This window comes from Guyanagaster necrorhizus, assembly GCF_019112545.1.
Source record: "Guyanagaster necrorhizus MCA 3950 unplaced genomic scaffold BT62scaffold_19, whole genome shotgun sequence".
NCBI lineage: Eukaryota > Fungi > Basidiomycota > Agaricomycetes > Agaricales > Physalacriaceae > Guyanagaster > Guyanagaster necrorhizus.
The window spans coordinates 218,641-234,291 of record NW_025064898.1 but is presented as its reverse complement, the minus strand read 5'-3'; the positions used below and the strand labels follow the sequence as shown (position 1 = coordinate 234,291).

Below are 15,651 nucleotides of genomic sequence, written 5' to 3'. Positions count from 1 at the left end.
AGGAGCAGGTGGCCTGGAAGTTCAAAGTTAACTTGAATCTGATTCATAGTGGAAAACCGTATTGAGATGGTCCAATGCACAACCGTAGCCATATAGCATACCGCCGGCAGGAGCCAGGCTCGGCATTTTCCGGGTGAACTTGGATAAACAGTGATCTCATTCATTCACCTTAGCCCCTTTTCTCAGCAAAATGTTGGGAGACGTTTTGTACACGTACCAGTATATGGTAACTGGCAAAGTTCATTTCCTTGTAGTATCCCTACTCCAGACTCCACCGGCCTTGTCAAGGATTATGACAAGCTGTATCCCGCGAAAAAATTCACAGCGCCAGCCTGTTGTATCTCTTCTTCGCAAACTGTCGAGGAACAGCTTGTGGCCGGACTAGCGCACGGATGCAAGTATTTTATGGATGAGCGGGACGTGGAATGGCTGGAAAAACGCAACGAAGAAGCCCGAGGGGAAGGGACAAGTGCGCAGGCCGCACTCAGCGTCAACGCTAGAATACGAAGAGTAAGGGTAAGGAAGCAGATACTTCAACTCCCACTATAGTCAAAGAGGATGATTTCGAATTGGTAATGGGCCTATTTGAGTTGATCACCCACGAAGAGACAGAATAATACCTTCACCATGTATGCAAGGTTCGTTCAGCCAAGAAAGACCGCTTACTAATTTTCAGACAGATTCTCAAGGATGGGATGACGTTTCCCGAGTTTTCGAACTACCAAAACACGTTTTCAAATCCTCTCGAGAAATCTTACTCACTCGGAAGACCCGTGCTTTGTAGTACAATGTTTCCGAGAAGCTCGAGGTCTTTACAAGCCACTTTGCGGATGCTTGTGGCCTAGTAAGGAAAGTACGCCAACGAGAAGATGTAAAGCTTCGTTCCATGCGCCATTGGCATAATGTTTGGCTTGCTCGGGTATCGATCGTCAACTTGAAACGCAAGAATCCATGGCTTGATAAGGTTGATGAAGAGTTATTTGTTGACAGAGCGCCCGCTGCCAAGAAACCAGATGTGTTAGTCCTTCCAGATCATCTTATTATCTTGGCTGATTTTTTTCTAGTCGTCTCGCTCCCATATCGATCAAATCAGAGGCTCTTTTCGTCACCCCACCAGCTCGCACTGAGCCCGCCGTACGTCCTAAGGCGAGAATCGCTAAATACCTGTGCAGAACTCTTATATTCCGCCTCTTGTACCCTTTGCTTCTCGACTTTTCAAGTTCATGGCTCGTTCAAGTGCGTCTGCTTCGCCAGAGTCTAAAGCATCACAACGGAAATATGTGAGACTGCGTCGTGGTCGTGGTGGGCGGATGATGCTGGATCGCCGGGGCAGACATTCCCTTGTGCGAGATACGGACTCGGAGGATGTCGACGAGGAGACTAGGCGCTTGAAGGAGAGGTGGCGATTTGATTCAGACGATGCTCCGCCGTTTGGTGAAAGCTATGAAGAGCGGGATCCTGAGCCCGTAGCTGATTATGGTCTGAGGTGAATAAAGTTCTATCATATTCGTTACCATATGGTTGCTCAGTGCTATCCTTTTCAGCTATCTGCAACATACTTTCCGTCTTCTGTCGGAAGTGGACACGGCGCTTCTCACGGACCCGTCAATCGTCAAATACGACCCGGAGAGTGGTCGGAAAGAAACCATCGTACCGTTCACGTTCGGATTTTCCAGCATTGTTCGACCTCCCCCCATGGCGTCACCTAATTCGCAACGTACTATTTCTACTCCACCAACGATGAACGATACCGTTGGCACCTCTTCTGACGGTTCAGCTCGTCCCGACCTTGCCGTCGAGCCAATCACGCCGTCTTCCGTATCCTCAGCACCGTATGCCAAGGGTGTCCTTCATCATGCTCCCGCAGCGAATGGCACGAACGGTCGTGCAGCCATCTATCTTGGCATTTCCAAGGTGGAATCCACCATCCATCCCCCTCTTTCAACAGAAGTTTCGACACAGAATTGCGTCTCTCAGCCGGATGATTTATCAAGTACTGGTCTGAGCGTTCAGCAGACAATTAATTATCCGTTTTTCAGGGTCAGGCAGTCTGAACCCAGTGCATTTTTCTGAAGGGAATACCATGGTGATTTTTGCAGTCGGTATCACGCCTATCCAACAGCAACAATTTATCCTTTCCATAATCCTCCTCATGCCACTCCTCTATTCCGACAGATGGATCCTAACACTCGGGAACGCCGAATTGCCCGTCTCAAGGATCAGGTTCAACGGCGGCGTTATTTAAATTACTCTGAGCACTTATCTTCCACCGCAATGTCCTTTGTAGAAAGAATCTCACATTATGACAAATCTCCCACCCTGGTTCTCTTCCTTCTTAGGGACAAAAAACCCAGAATACATATCTTCGTTCCCTCCCCACCCAGAGGACATTTTGGCTCGGTCATGTCGGAAGCGAAAAGACAAAAGATGGCAAAACGCTCGGACAGTGGTCGACAGAAGTTCTGCATGTATAGATATGAATAATGACAGTAAGCGGCATGAGATGATGTTATTTCAAGAAAAGGAACATTAAATTCGGATTTCGCGAGCCAGAAAAGTACAATGATGTTAAAAGTGGTGGTATCGAAATGAAGATAATACACGGCAAAGCCAAAAGTAGGATCCGAAAAAAAAACGAAGGCAAGCATGATTCTACCAGCGATTACCATCCTGTGGTCCCTCAACATCGCGGTCAGCCTGAACCTGGCGAGCCATCATCTCCTTCTCACCCTCGACCTTGTTGTACTTTACCTTGCTTGCAACCCGTCGCCTAATCACCATGATCCCAAACACGACCCCAAATGCAACTATATACCCCACGGCGATACCAACAATGTACGCCGCAAGAAAAGATCCTTGTTGCTGAGGATCAAGGAAGTCGTACGCTGTAGCGAAACGATTAGCATGACGTGGGGAAATCTTGCCGAGAGTGAACACTTTCGCGACTATTCAGTGCGGTTGTATCCAAGTTTGACATGGATATAGTTTCACGGACAGCACTCGGCAAGGCAGACAATTAAGGACGTACTGTAAAACCCTTGAGTTGCATGGGTTATGTACGCGACCCCAAGATAGGCTCCCAACAGAACGATATTGGCTAGCAGGAAGATTGGCGGAGGCGGCGGAGTATTGGCGAGAAGGACCTCGAAAAGAGCATACAGAGAATTGAGGGCGTGTACAGAGATGTTGCTCCAAGTGTCAAAAGTGGAAGAAAACGTGCTTGGAGATGACAAAAGAACCCAAAATGTGATGGTGACCACGAACGCTATAATACATCAATACGGACCGTAAAACCGGTCGAATTTGGCTCACGGAACGTCACGACGGTCGAGTGGAGCCATATGTGCAGGAATTGCAACGTCTTGGAGAATGGCCAGGTCCGGAGGAGATACGTGCCGTTCCGTGCATACACAAGCGTCTGCACACCGGAGGCAAAGAAATATGAGCAGAGTCCGATGTAGGTGAGATGGGTGAAATAGGAGAAATAACTGTATTCACATCAGTTGCTAGGGAAAATTTAGGAAGAGAAAGAAGTGCACCCGTCGACATCATGAAGAACCACGCCCGCCCATACGAGAGATACCAGGAGGGTTACAAGGGCGTAAAGTGCGAGCAGAAGACGAACTGAGGCGAGAATGATTGGACGGCGAAGAATAGGGACAGACGATGAAACATATGCAAGAGTGGGATCAAAGGGCGAGGAAAGGAATTCGAGGGGGTGCCAGCGCGCCTTCATCTATGCAAAAGGAAAGACTGTAACCACTAAAATTGTACTCTTTGTATTAACAGGGGACCTGGTTATTGCAATACGTCGAGTTGCTAAGGTCTGTGCACGGCGCGTCGTCAAGCAATACGATCCCTTGGTCGACGGTGAGGCGAGGTTGGCTGGATCTTGGTGGTAGGCGCGGATGGGGGAGAGAAAGAACGAAGAAAAACACGACCGCATGCGATCTTATACTAATAGGTGATGATCAGGAGATGGGCACGTGGCATTTGGTATTTTTATAATAACTTACCCTGCTTCCCCCTTGTTTTCGGCGTTCTTCTGCGATTTGCATCGCCATGGTGAAGTTGAGCATAGAAGAGGCATTCGTTCATTGCCAAGAAGGGGAGGAGAATACCTCATGCGAGTCCTATCCTTATCCAATCTTCAATAATTGATGAATGATGGTCGCCCCTGGCGTGTGGTACATGGACTATCCTTTCTTGAAGCCCATCGGTTCCGATCCAAGCTCAGAAAGGCGGTATCTGTCGTTCTGCTGGTAATGGACTGCTTCCATTGATTATCTCTTGACGGATCATGGTTGTGTGCTTCTGTGCCGCAGCAGAGAGACAAAAGAAGTATCTCTTGCAAACGGTAAAGGCGCCCGAGTCAGATGTATCAGATGGCCCGGCCTCTGTCTTCGAAGGCTGGGCATATGGTTATACAGGAACGGATATTGTGAACTTTGACCTGCAGAACAACGAAGGAACCGTCCATCGGCGAGTATTGGACGCTGAAGCTCTATATCTAGAGGAGGGTAAAGGAGCCAGGATGGAAACGAGAACGATCCGTGGGATTTTGGTGATCTAACGAAATGTTGACTAGGATGTATGACCGGGTTATAGGTTCTGCTGGAGAAGTTCATTTCCAGTGACAGCTTCCTAGCTTCTCCGAAGGACAACGTTATGCCTTCTTGTGCCCGTTCCTAGTGTAGCAGGAGAAACGTGAATGCCATCAAAGGGCAGCTTGTTTAAACTTTATAGTCTGCAGGCTTTCCAGTTACATGCAGGAGCTTGCGAGGACATTCATAGCGTCATCGAGCGCAGCTACTGGACAAGGCGCGGTCCAAATTTGCAAGTGATTGTATTGTTCTAAGGCCACTGAAAAGGATGTAAGATAGACAGACTTTTGGGAAGGAAGATGGATTACCTCTGGCAATTATGGTGTAAAACCTGAACGTCGCATCCGCATGAATGAGGTACTGCTGGGTCCCAATGAGATATTTGTATCACAAAGACGTAGGTTCCTTCACTCTCGCAACCGAAAGATGACATAGGTAGGTTCATAGTATGCGACTGAGGCGATTTCTGGTAAATTGGAAGATAGGATCTGAGGGTTCCCAAGTGTAATGAAGAGGTTGTGGTAGAGATAATCAATCTTGATTTTTGAACAAGCAGATTGTTCATTTGCGTAGACAATCGGCAGAGGGATGGCAACGGTCCTCCAGACACCCGTCGACGTTATGCGAATCTTATAGGTCTCATGAGACGACTAACAGGGATAAACCATGATAAGGGACGTACTTTTTTCCTTCTGAAATATTTCTGAATCCTCAGTCGTGGACCTGGATCTCAGCACGTCTCTTGAACAGCAGACAGTATTCTGTACTCAAATCCGGCTGGACCGAGGGTTTTAAAAGTTGAAATCGGCATACAGTGACTGGCAGCTATCTATTTTATCAACAAGAAAGGTTAGAGACAGATGAATTCGAAGAAATGGGTACTGACCGTCGTTCAGCGAGAGCACCCGCTCCAGGCCTTCGCGACCACTTCAAGTTCGGAACTCCAGCAAGCCAAACTATGTGCACCCAAAACAACGAGATGAACATCCTTCCAAGGTTCCAGGTCGGGATTCGAGCGTCTTGTGTAATGGCAAGATGACCGTTGGTGACACAAATGGCGCACCGTGACTAGCAAAAAAATCCGAGGTTCTTCCTTCTTGCCGTGATAATGGCCTCCTTTTCTGGGATTGCCTTTTGCTGTGACTCTTTTCGAGCATCGACTCCTCCAATTTTACCGTGAAATGATACTGCCAGCTAGCTGGGATTCGGTGCCAGAATCAAGGCTTATCCAAGGAATGAGCAGTCATGAGCAGTCCGTCGAACATTAGCTGGACAAAGGAAGTCAAGAAGCACCGGATATTCGTTCGTTGGTATTTATTCTAGATCCCTCTCATTCATTAATTAACATGCATACAGTCAACTGCAATACCCTTACCGCCGCAGTAAAAAAATCAATGCCCTCACATGAAGTAGGATCCCGGGCCGGCACCGAGATTATCGCAGTCGTTCAAATCTGCAGACCTCGATGCTTCATGCATGGGGTGCGTTCTTGGGTATCCTACTCTTACCTCTTCTGACGCGTTCTGTAGCTTTTCGAGGTCCCTTCTTCCATCTTCTTAGTGCCACATGTGAACAAAGCAGAATAGGATATATCAGCTGGCTTTCCGTTAGTGCGTTCACAGCCGTTTGTACCTATGTTGGTGTTCTAATGGGTTCTACTAGTTCCCTTCACCGTGTTTCTGGTGGAATATTTCCAACCATCTAGCAGCAGACAGACCCACCAGCATGATCCTTTGACAGCATGGTCTGGAGGATTACGAAGCTCATACTTAAAGAATATACATAGCGCTCTAGAGCAAAGTCCGTGGCATCTTCACTGCACATTGATCGATCTTGTCAAAGAGCTTCGTATCTATGACCATCGATTTTTTCCGTTCTGACTAGGGCGACTGTCCAGTTTGACATCTGCAAGATACGCAGAGCGCTGTTTCGAACTGAAAGTCATTTCACTCTCCGCTACATGTCTTACTGCGATTCAAACGTTCTCCGGAAGGCATCTGTGTAACCAACCATTCGCACTTTATGAGGGTAACAGCATGGGATGCTCTGTGTCATTATGACGGAAGGTTATACGTATGAACGTTCCCGTTCATTTCGTTGCGGCTTCTAGGGACCCAAAGGGATGCATCTTTTTCGATGAAGATGGCGGTTCACGTCGAGTTTGGCGAGAAGGTTCGCCCCACCATGTCGCAGAGAATCTGTATAAGAGACGCGAGGCAACGCCGCTATCCCACGAGAGGGCAGGCAAGCATACCTCCACACGTCCTCGCAGCCCATAATTAGGACGCGATGGTTTCGCCTTGCACTCATTTCAGAGTGGCGACTTCTGGCGGGTCATGCGATGCGCTCGACAATTGATGATCATTCCCGGCGTGGACCTATTTCCTACAAGGGCTCAAACAACAACAGGAAAACAATGGCATCAACCACCACCAAGACTTGCATTACTTAGGAATTCACCGTGGACGATTAGTCCGACAACTTCGAGACCATCTCCTCCCGTGGGACTGCAACCGATCTGTCATCGTCACTTCAAGTTCTCGAACTTGGGCCTACAGGCTTCTTTGATTGATTTGCAGTCGAAGCCTGCTGAGGAGATGAGATGCACGGAGCTTGCGGGAAAGCGGTATGTTCCAAGCCATGGAGGGGTATGTCGCTCGGACAATTCTTTTGACGTTGGCTGATACATTTTTCTAGTAGAAGCCGACCTGGAGGTGCAGAAACGGCTGTTCTATGTGTCTAGAAGGAGCTGAGCCGAGGCCCTTGCACCTTCTGTGGATAGAGGATGCAAACGATTCACACACGCAAGGGCTCGAAGGTAATGTCTAGGAAAAACCCTTGTCATTGATACTCGCGGTGTCTTTGCTCCTCTTTACTGAGATCCCGAACCATCATAAATGATATTCGCGGTTGTGGTATCTTTCCCCTCCTCTTTCGAATGTCCTCTGAGTACACCGTGCGGTTCAGGGCACTTATTTCGATGTATGGCGAACCATCTCGATGAGATCGCAGATAAAAATAGGGGCCATGATCCTTCTTATTAGGGTATCCCCCGATGATTTATATCAATGCTACGACGAAAGAGGGTTGGTTGAAAACTTTCGCACTGCTACCGCATTATGACGATGAGGGGTGCGATCCGAAACGCCTTCGCGCTCTGACTCCCGCTCATTGTGTCGCCGACAGCATTTTCGCTATCAACGATTAGGGTGCTTATCCATGGCGTCTTAAGGCGTGAAGACTCATGATGGGATTTCACAGTAATTTCGGCCTGACTGAAAAATCAATCTTAGACACTTTGAGACTCACACTTTCGCAACGGCCACCATGACTCTCTATTCTGCTAAAGGAGGCGTCGAAACCTACCGCTTCCACTATACTGCAAACAGCAATGTCCCAATAGAGGCGAGCTGCTGGAATGAAGGGGAGAATCCGCCAATCCAAGTCCCTTTAACCGTGGAAGATCTTATTCATACCACCGAATATCTCGTCGCCGAAGCGCAAGAACTCATCAGAAATTTCCAGCCCGACAGCCCGAGGTGGTTCACCGACTTGGGTGGAAGCCTCGCTTCTATTTTGTCGGCTATGCTCGATTGTGCGCCTAACAGCGGTGGCGTGCGCTATGTCAGCTCAGCCATATTCACCTGCAAATCTTCTCGTCAAATCAGTCAATTGGCCTTGACATGGTTCGCGTATTTTCTCTGGCCTTGTCCGTCCTGTCGTATTCTATTGTGTGTTAAATCCCTACTGATTTTACCACTTGATAGTCAAAGCGCTGAACTGGTACTCAACTTTCGTAGCTCAAAGAACTGAGGTGCCTGAGCAACTTCCTTTGCATCTATATAACTTACGACGACAGGTTCGCTTAACGTTTGTCGCTCGTGACTCGGAGGAAATGACCCCTATCGTGTCTAGCTGTTTTATCAACAGAATTATCGTTGCCCGATATCAGGCATGGTGGAACTCGGCCACCCTAAGCTTTCCTCCGAGGTGATGTGCATACTCAGAACACATCATATCCTTCAAAGACCCATCATAGGAGAGGTAAGCACAACAATATATGTCCATCGTCCCAGCCAAATGTTCAAGTTGTAGATTGATTTCTTCGAACCCATCACGCGAGAGATCATACACAAATACATTAATCCCGGAGTGGACCTGAATTCAGTTCCAAATGACGATCCCAGCAATGCGTTTGCTTGCGAGCTCAATACGGACATACATTTCAGCAACTTTAGGATGTCGCTCAAGGAGACTACAGTGAGTGGACCCATACATCCCGATGCATGCCTACCTATACTGTACCCCTTGACAGAATGCCGATGAATATACAGTCGAAACGTATGGACAATGTCTATGGCCCAGATACTTTAAAAAGGTTGTCACCTTCAAAGAAGGTACACTGCGGCCCGATCCGCGATACCTCCATTTGCATGCATGCGTGGCGGACGTACTCCAGAAAAGCGGCGCAGCAAGAGTCATTGATCACATTCTTAAATGTCTGCCGCAAAAGAGGCGTCCGGCAGATATCGTTGATCTTCAGGGAGTCTTGAACATACTCGGACTTCGGTATTCGCTAGTTGCAGCATTTCAATTTCCCCTGTTTGAGTCCGGTTTTCTTGTCTCGTGAATGACGAGGCGTAAATTTTGATCCTGTATTTTGTATAGAAACATCAAACCGCTGATTGCTTGAACAAGATAAAACACGTCCAAGTATGTGCGGCGATCATTCTGCCCCATTAGATGACACAGTCAAAGGCCTTTGAATGAGGTATATGCTAGCGGACAAAGAAGACTTCGATCGGTGGTTAGGCTTTACCTTTGTCTTCGTTGACAAAGCATTGAACAAAAGCAATGTGCCACTTTCTCCTGGCTACATAAAGCCGCCACCTCACTCATGCATCCCTTGTCCTCTTTCTGCTATACTCACACATAGAGCCTTGGTAGTCCTTGGACTTCAAGCAGTTTTATTGCAGGTCATCATTGCACTACAGGACCATCCAATCATTGGCCGTTGGATCAGTCAGATGTCATACACTCTGTTGCAAGGCAATTGTTTCTTACTCCACACTCTGGAGAACATCACAGATGCTGACTTTGGCTCATCCCCTCATCCTAGTGTTTCTGATCATGAATTTAGTCCATGTCAAGCTTCACATGCTGCACTGCTAGCTGCTATTAGAACACCATTCCCTGCTCATGAAGACAATATCATGACAAACACAAGTGAGAACACTGTCCCCTCATCTGATGTTGGTGCTGGACCATCACAAACCCTGTCATCTGAATCCTCACTCTCATCCAATCCTGCTGTATCTGTCTTCACAGCAGCACAGGTTCAATTTCTCCTCTTCCAGCAAGCAGTGAGCTTCCAGGCTTCCATGCTACCAATGGCATCTGTGGTGGCTCCCACCATGATTCCTCAATTCCTGCCAGCAGCCCCACTTTCCCATAAGTCTTTTCTTGAATACTTTCCAGGTATAGATGTTGGAATCAAGTATGATTGAGCATGATTGATCATACTAAATATAGTATGCTAGACTTGGCATCTAAACTTTATTTAATTTATGGTTAAAATTTTGATCAGGCTTTCAACTGCCATTGTAAAGGTGGATTCCAAGGGTAGGGAACATTTTTGCAGGCCTCTGTGTGACTCTTGAGATTGTCACAATCTCTGTTGACACAGAAATACAGAGCTCTGCTCATCCATGAAGAGAGATTGCTGATGCCATCTCTGTTTCAGTGCTGAATCTCAGCCGATACTGATTCATGAGAGACATCAGCACCAGATGTCTCTTCTTCATTCCCACTTTTATCTTGCATCCCTAAGTGAGATGAGCTCTGCTTTCTCACTGTCAATCTTTCCTGACCACCAATCCCAGGCTTTGAGGCTTTGCCTCCTTCTTCATCTGTCAGTAACTCCTGTTGCCTGTCTTGGCTTTGCCAGACTTAACCAATCCTCATTCAGTATTACTGGACCATTATTGTATAAGTTATTGAGTTTTTTGTCCTTGACATTCATCTCTCAAATCTATTGATCTCATTCATAACCTCCAATCCATTGACCAATGTTGAATGTGTCACTGCCTTAGTGAAACATTGTGAAGACCTTGTCAAGGAATGTGTCAGAGGCACCATCAATGTCCTTGACTTTGCAGACAGACTTCACTGGCTTGGCATTTCATCTGAGGCTGCTGGAGATTATATCAGACTTCTGCAGAAGCAGATTAAGCAAGCTGGCTCATGAAGCTTGACCATTACCTCCTCTAACATACAAGATGGTGACAATGAGAACATTGGTGCATCAGACCACAGAGAGGCCACTCCATCAGACTTGTCTCAGGCTGAGGTCAAGGAGTTTTGACAAAAGCAAGTCAAGAAATCTAAGGCTGCTGCTGAACAGCATCAAGAAACCAGATCTCAGGCAGTTGAAGAAGCTGCTTGAGCAACACTCTATTCAAAGCTCTAATTCATTCATCAGGCATCTAGTATGAATGATCCCCAGAGCTCTATCACTACAGTTCTCACTGGCATTCTGGGGCTCAGCAATACTGTCTCACCAAAGACAGCTTCTATTTCTCTGATGGTCCTTGTCCAAGCACCTCACCTTGCATCCATTGTCACCACTGGCATCTCAGATCCTCATCTTGCTGAGTCATTCTAACTCAGACAAGTTTATGCAATTAAAAAGTCACTTGACAACCTCATTGCAGTTCTTTAAGCCCAGTCTCTGTCTGAACCTATTGCTTGGCTATTCTGGCAACTCATTATTCAGGACCAGTATGTTGACTTTTTGAAACTTTTTGCTTCAATGGACTGAGGATATGATCACAATGAGGAGGCAAAAGAGCTTATAGCAGGATATGCTATTATCAGAAAGAACATTTCATCTGCCAAGAAGTCTCTCAGGTTAGAATCTGACTGGTGCAGAGTGTATGATATCTGAGCTAGAGATGTTCAGGTTCTCTATCCACACCATGAGGCTGAACTCAAAGTTTATCAAGAATATATGGTCAAAGTTTTTCAGGCTGCACCTCATGACTCCACAGTTGCTATTCATATTGATGAAGAAGTTTGGCTGTGATATGCTAAGTCCTCTTTTCATATGGATGTCTGGAGTGAACTACAAATTCTCATTCTTACTCAGGTCTTTCACTCTCCTTCAACTTCTTCAGGCACAAAGTGATTTTTATCTGCTTCACTCTCTACTGCAAAAAGGTTGACAGTTTCATGTGAAAACTGGAACCTGGGTTTCTGCTAAAATCCATGTGCTAATCACCATAAGCATGGTATCTGTAGTGAATGTGGATCTGGACACTGAGCTAGGGACATCATTGAATGTGCCAATCTCCTCCAATCAAAAAGGAGACTTAGATTTGAAAGAGGTAACAGTGAAGGTAATAGCAGCAGCAGCAGGGTCTAGGTTTTTAAGGCCTCAAAAGTACAAATGTGAGGACCAAAATAATAGCCCATGTTTTAGGTAGAGCTATATCTAGTTGAATACTTCCACATCATCCATACCTACATCTCCTGCTACTCAATCTACTGAGTTGGCTGATCCTCTATCTTTCTCTTCTTTAAATTTACTCAATGATCCATCCTTGCAGGCTACACTACATGCCTTAAAGGATTTTATTGTAGTTGACACACCATTCAATGTCAATTGCTTGGAGAATATTCTTTATTTTCATCTAAATGAACTCTTTGTCTCCTCAGTCATTCATGGTCTTTGCAATGGATTCTGGCCTCTTGACCTTGGTGAATGGGAAGACTCTCTCTATAACCAGACCAAGAATTATGCTACTGATCCTCAAGATATCAATAAAATACAAGCATTTCATGATTATGAGATTGTGGCCAGATGTTAGTCACCACCTCTACCAGATGAGTTTACACTCTTGCAAGGTATGAAAGTATCATCTATGTTCATGGTCTGGCAGAATAGAAAATCCCATATTGTAATGGATCATACTTTCTCTGGTTTAAATGCAGGAATCTCTGCTAGTGAGGCAAAGGTCAAATATAACAATATGCATCCATTCAGTGAGACTTTTTACAATGCCAAATTACAACATCCCAATGCTGATTTCACTCTGTATAAAAGTGATGTTGCTAAAGCCTTTTTGAATTTACCAGTACATCCTCTATGGTAAATTCATCAAGTGGTCCTTGTTGACAACCAATATCATATTGTTAGACAGCTCATCTTTGGGAGCTGAGCTTCACCCAGGATTTGGTGCTGAGTCTCAGCCTTGTTATGCTGGATTGGAATTCATCATCTTGATATCACTGACCTCTATGTTTATATGGATGACTTCTTCAGCTGGGATTTTACCAATCACCAAGTTTTCTATTGAGGTCAGTGGCAACCAGCATGACAAGTATAACTTTTGATATTTTGGGAATATATCTCCTGTCCCTTTGATGATCTAAAACAGTTGTATGGTCAGACTCTCAAAATCATTGGCTTCTGAGTCAATGCCAATCAAAAAAGTATCTCCTTTACACAGCAGTCAGTTATCAATGCTAAATCTGAGATTGACTCATTTCTTTCAACATCTGAAAGAGCACCTATTCTATAGAAATGGCAGCATTTAGGTGGATACCTGAACTGAGTTCTGAATGTTCTACCATGGGGCCATCCTGCTCTTTCTTCTTTGTATAGAAAAATAGCTGGAAAGACTCTCTCTTTCACAAAGATCTTCATTAATGCTGCAGTTAGAGAGAATCTCCCCTGGTTTTTATCTATTCTGCCAGATTCTGTAGATGTTTATTTTGTCAACTCAGCTCTCTGAGCCGACTCAGAAGCTGACATGATATTTTGGATGGATGCTAGCTTAAAAAATGCATTATTATTTGTTTTTGCAGAAAACAGTTTTGTATATCAGCTTCATTCACTATCATCTAAAGATATGGTTGACATCTTCTTTCTCAAACTTGTCACCATTCTTTTGGCCATCCATTATGCAGTATCTCTACCCAAACCCCCTTGTCACCTTTTACTTTTTACAGATAGCCTTGATTCTGTCACTACATTTGATTCTCTATTAGTATCAGAACCTCTTCACAATGGACTCTTACTTGGAGCTGCAGGCCTGATACTCCATTCAGGAATTGACATTTATATTTGACATATTGATGGAAAAGATAATATTCAGGCTGATATGCTTTCTCAACTTCTTTTGGATGAATATCATCATAAATTCCCTGCTGACCATATCCACACTTTCACTCCACCAAGAGACCTACTGCTGGTATGATGGAGACAATCTTTCTAACTGTGCTGAGCAAGCATGCTCCTTGCATTGCTTGCTTAGCTTTCTCTCTTTCTCTTCTCAATGAATGTATTCTGTTTCTCCAAGCTTATGTGATTGAGCTCAGAGTAGCAAAGAGTTATGCAACAGGAGCATGTGACTACATACAGTTTTGCATTATTCATGCACTGCTGCTTAAACCAACATCACTTACTCTCAGCAGGTACATCATCTATACATCCCAGTTTATCTCATCTAGCCCAAAATACTTGACTAGAGTCTGTCACTTCCTAAAAGACCTCTATCCTGACTTTGATACCAGTCACAAACATTCCATGGTGTAAGCTACCATCCATGGCTCAAGAAAGATGAGAGATGATCTCACATCCTAAAAACTATCTCTTCAATTATCCCATTTGATTATCTTTTGTCTTCTTACTAACATCTTAGATTCTTATGATGATCTCTTATTTGCCACCATCCTTGCTTGCTGCTTCTATAGCTGCCACTGGTCAGATGAGTTTATTTGGAAAAATAACAAACAACTTCAGAACTTTTGCAAAATAATCAAACATTCTTTCTTCATTCTCCAAAAGAATGACATATAATATCATCTTTTTTACAACAAGTCTGACCTCTTCTACCATGGCACTGACATCCTACTCACATGACAGGAGCTTGCCAACCCAGTCATGCTTCTATTGCAATATATAAAACATTGAGATCTTCTTCATAGTCTACATGCTCCACTCTTCCTCTGTGAAAATGGTGATATTCCATCACAAAATTGGTTTGACAAGAAGTTTTTTGCAATTCTAGGCAGAGACTTTGGTGGTCACTCCACTAGGGCTGGAGAAGCTATGTTTTATGCATTGCTCAGACTTTCAGAGTCTATCATACAAGCTCTTGGTCAGTGGTCTTCTAAAATATAGACCACTTACATTTGGAAACACTCTGCCCTACAAGCACAACTACAATTGGCATATTTATGCATTCATCATCTCTCTCTCTAATCTGCAATCTGTTCAACCTTCTTGAACCACCACCACTCCCACCTCTCACTAATCAAAAGCATATAATAGCCATTCACATGTTGCAATTACTTTAAGGGCAGTCTCTGAGGCTCTTGTTATAGCCAGTTATATCCCACTCTTTGAGTGAGCAGCAGAGGCCATTGTAAAGGCAGATTTCAAGAGTAAGAAGTATTTTTGCAGGCCTCTGCATAACTCTTGAGGTTGTTACAATCTCTGTTGACACAGAGATACAGAGCTCTGCTCATCCATGAAGAGGGATTGCCAGTGCCATCTCTATCTCAGTGCTAAGTCTCAGCTGATGCTGATTCATGAGAGACATTGGCACCAGGTGTCTCTTCTTTATTCCCACTTTCATCCTGCATCCCTAAGTGAGATGAGCTCTGCTTTCTCACTGTCAATCTTTTCTGACCACTAATCTCAGGCTTCAAGGCTTCATCTCCTCCTTCACCTGTCAGTAACTCCTGTTGCCTGGTGAGGCTCTGCCTCTTTATTTATCTCACAATTGGCTCACTCAAGTAGTCTTAGCTTCATCAGACTTAACTAATCCTCATTCAGTATTACTGGATCATTATTGTACAAGTCATTGAGTTTTTTGTCTCTCACCCACCTCTCTCTTGTATTACTAGATAGCCATTCACATGTTGCAATTGATTTGAGGGCAATCTCTGAGACCCTTGTTATAGCTGGTTACATTTCACTCCTCAAGTGAGCAGCAGAGATACAAGGATTTCTTATTTATTTTACATTTAATAACTTCTG

The 15,651-nt window shown here is 44.9% G+C and overlaps 8 protein-coding genes across 8 annotated transcripts; 6 read left to right on the top strand and 2 right to left on the bottom strand.

Annotated features, from left to right (window-relative positions):
- Window positions 1-74: 74 nt before the first annotated feature.
- On the top strand, window positions 75-2,245 carry BT62DRAFT_921377 (uncharacterized protein; the record flags this gene model as incomplete). The annotated part of the gene is made up of 7 exons (XM_043184298.1): window positions 75-133; window positions 255-516; window positions 785-1,017; window positions 1,065-1,134; window positions 1,173-1,486; window positions 1,530-1,993; window positions 2,040-2,245. The coding sequence occupies 7 exons, from the start codon at window positions 75-77 to the stop codon at window positions 2,243-2,245; spliced, it is 1,608 nt and encodes a 535-aa protein (XP_043037597.1).
- A 407-nt stretch (window positions 2,246-2,652) lies between these two features.
- On the bottom strand, window positions 2,653-3,736 carry BT62DRAFT_900955 (uncharacterized protein; the record flags this gene model as incomplete). Its single annotated transcript, XM_043183441.1, has 4 exons — window positions 2,653-2,885; window positions 3,029-3,265; window positions 3,313-3,488; window positions 3,540-3,736. 4 exons carry the CDS (start codon window positions 3,734-3,736, stop codon window positions 2,653-2,655), a joined length of 843 nt encoding a protein of 280 aa, XP_043037596.1.
- Window positions 3,737-6,940: 3,204 nt separating this feature from the next.
- Window positions 6,941-7,812, top strand: BT62DRAFT_1008296 (uncharacterized protein; the record flags this gene model as incomplete). The annotated part of the gene is made up of 3 exons (XM_043177430.1): window positions 6,941-7,252; window positions 7,305-7,422; window positions 7,649-7,812. 3 exons carry the CDS (start codon window positions 6,941-6,943, stop codon window positions 7,810-7,812), a joined length of 594 nt encoding a protein of 197 aa, XP_043037595.1.
- BT62DRAFT_251467 (uncharacterized protein) lies at window positions 7,656-8,572 on the top strand. Its single transcript, XM_043180241.1, has 3 exons — window positions 7,656-7,736; window positions 7,791-8,418; window positions 8,520-8,572. Exon 2 carries the CDS (start codon window positions 7,932-7,934, stop codon window positions 8,415-8,417), a length of 486 nt encoding a protein of 161 aa, XP_043037594.1. The 5' UTR covers window positions 7,656-7,736; window positions 7,791-7,931; the 3' UTR covers window position 8,418; window positions 8,520-8,572.
- BT62DRAFT_251463 (uncharacterized protein) lies at window positions 8,324-9,299 on the top strand. The gene is made up of 4 exons (XM_043180240.1): window positions 8,324-8,463; window positions 8,520-8,648; window positions 8,700-8,864; window positions 8,920-9,299. Exons 2-4 carry the CDS (start codon window positions 8,559-8,561, stop codon window positions 9,232-9,234), a joined length of 570 nt encoding a protein of 189 aa, XP_043037593.1. The 5' UTR covers window positions 8,324-8,463; window positions 8,520-8,558; the 3' UTR covers window positions 9,235-9,299.
- A 2,912-nt stretch (window positions 9,300-12,211) lies between these two features.
- BT62DRAFT_901108 (uncharacterized protein) lies at window positions 12,212-12,757 on the top strand (the record flags this gene model as incomplete). Its single annotated transcript, XM_043183448.1, has 2 exons — window positions 12,212-12,467; window positions 12,489-12,757. Coding segments are annotated over 2 exons (525 nt in total), but the record flags the coding sequence as incomplete, so codon positions are not given.
- A 1,838-nt stretch (window positions 12,758-14,595) lies between these two features.
- Window positions 14,596-14,790, top strand: BT62DRAFT_900496 (uncharacterized protein; the record flags this gene model as incomplete). Its single annotated transcript, XM_043183423.1, has 1 exon — window positions 14,596-14,790. A coding segment is annotated over one exon (195 nt), but the record flags the coding sequence as incomplete, so codon positions are not given.
- A 386-nt stretch (window positions 14,791-15,176) lies between these two features.
- BT62DRAFT_934263 (uncharacterized protein) lies at window positions 15,177-15,377 on the bottom strand (the record flags this gene model as incomplete). The annotated part of the gene is made up of 1 exon (XM_043186695.1): window positions 15,177-15,377. A coding segment is annotated over one exon (201 nt), but the record flags the coding sequence as incomplete, so codon positions are not given.
- Window positions 15,378-15,651: the final 274 nt, after the last annotated feature.

What these genes read in the sequence shown, in the direction of transcription:
- BT62DRAFT_251467 (XM_043180241.1), top strand. Translation starts at nt 7,932, where the DNA reads ATGACTCTCTATTCTGCTAAAGGAGGCGTCGAAACCTACCGCTTCCAC.
- BT62DRAFT_251463 (XM_043180240.1), top strand. Translation starts at nt 8,559, where the DNA reads ATGGTGGAACTCGGCCACCCTAAGCTTTCCTCCGAGGTGATGTGCATA. An exon ending in AAAGACCCATCATAGGAGAG is followed by an intron (nt 8,649 to 8,699) that starts GTAAGCACAACA and finishes TTCAAGTTGTAG; the next exon opens with ATTGATTTCTTCGAACCCAT. An exon ending in TGTCGCTCAAGGAGACTACA is followed by an intron (nt 8,865 to 8,919) that starts GTGAGTGGACCC and finishes ACCCCTTGACAG; the next exon opens with AATGCCGATGAATATACAGT.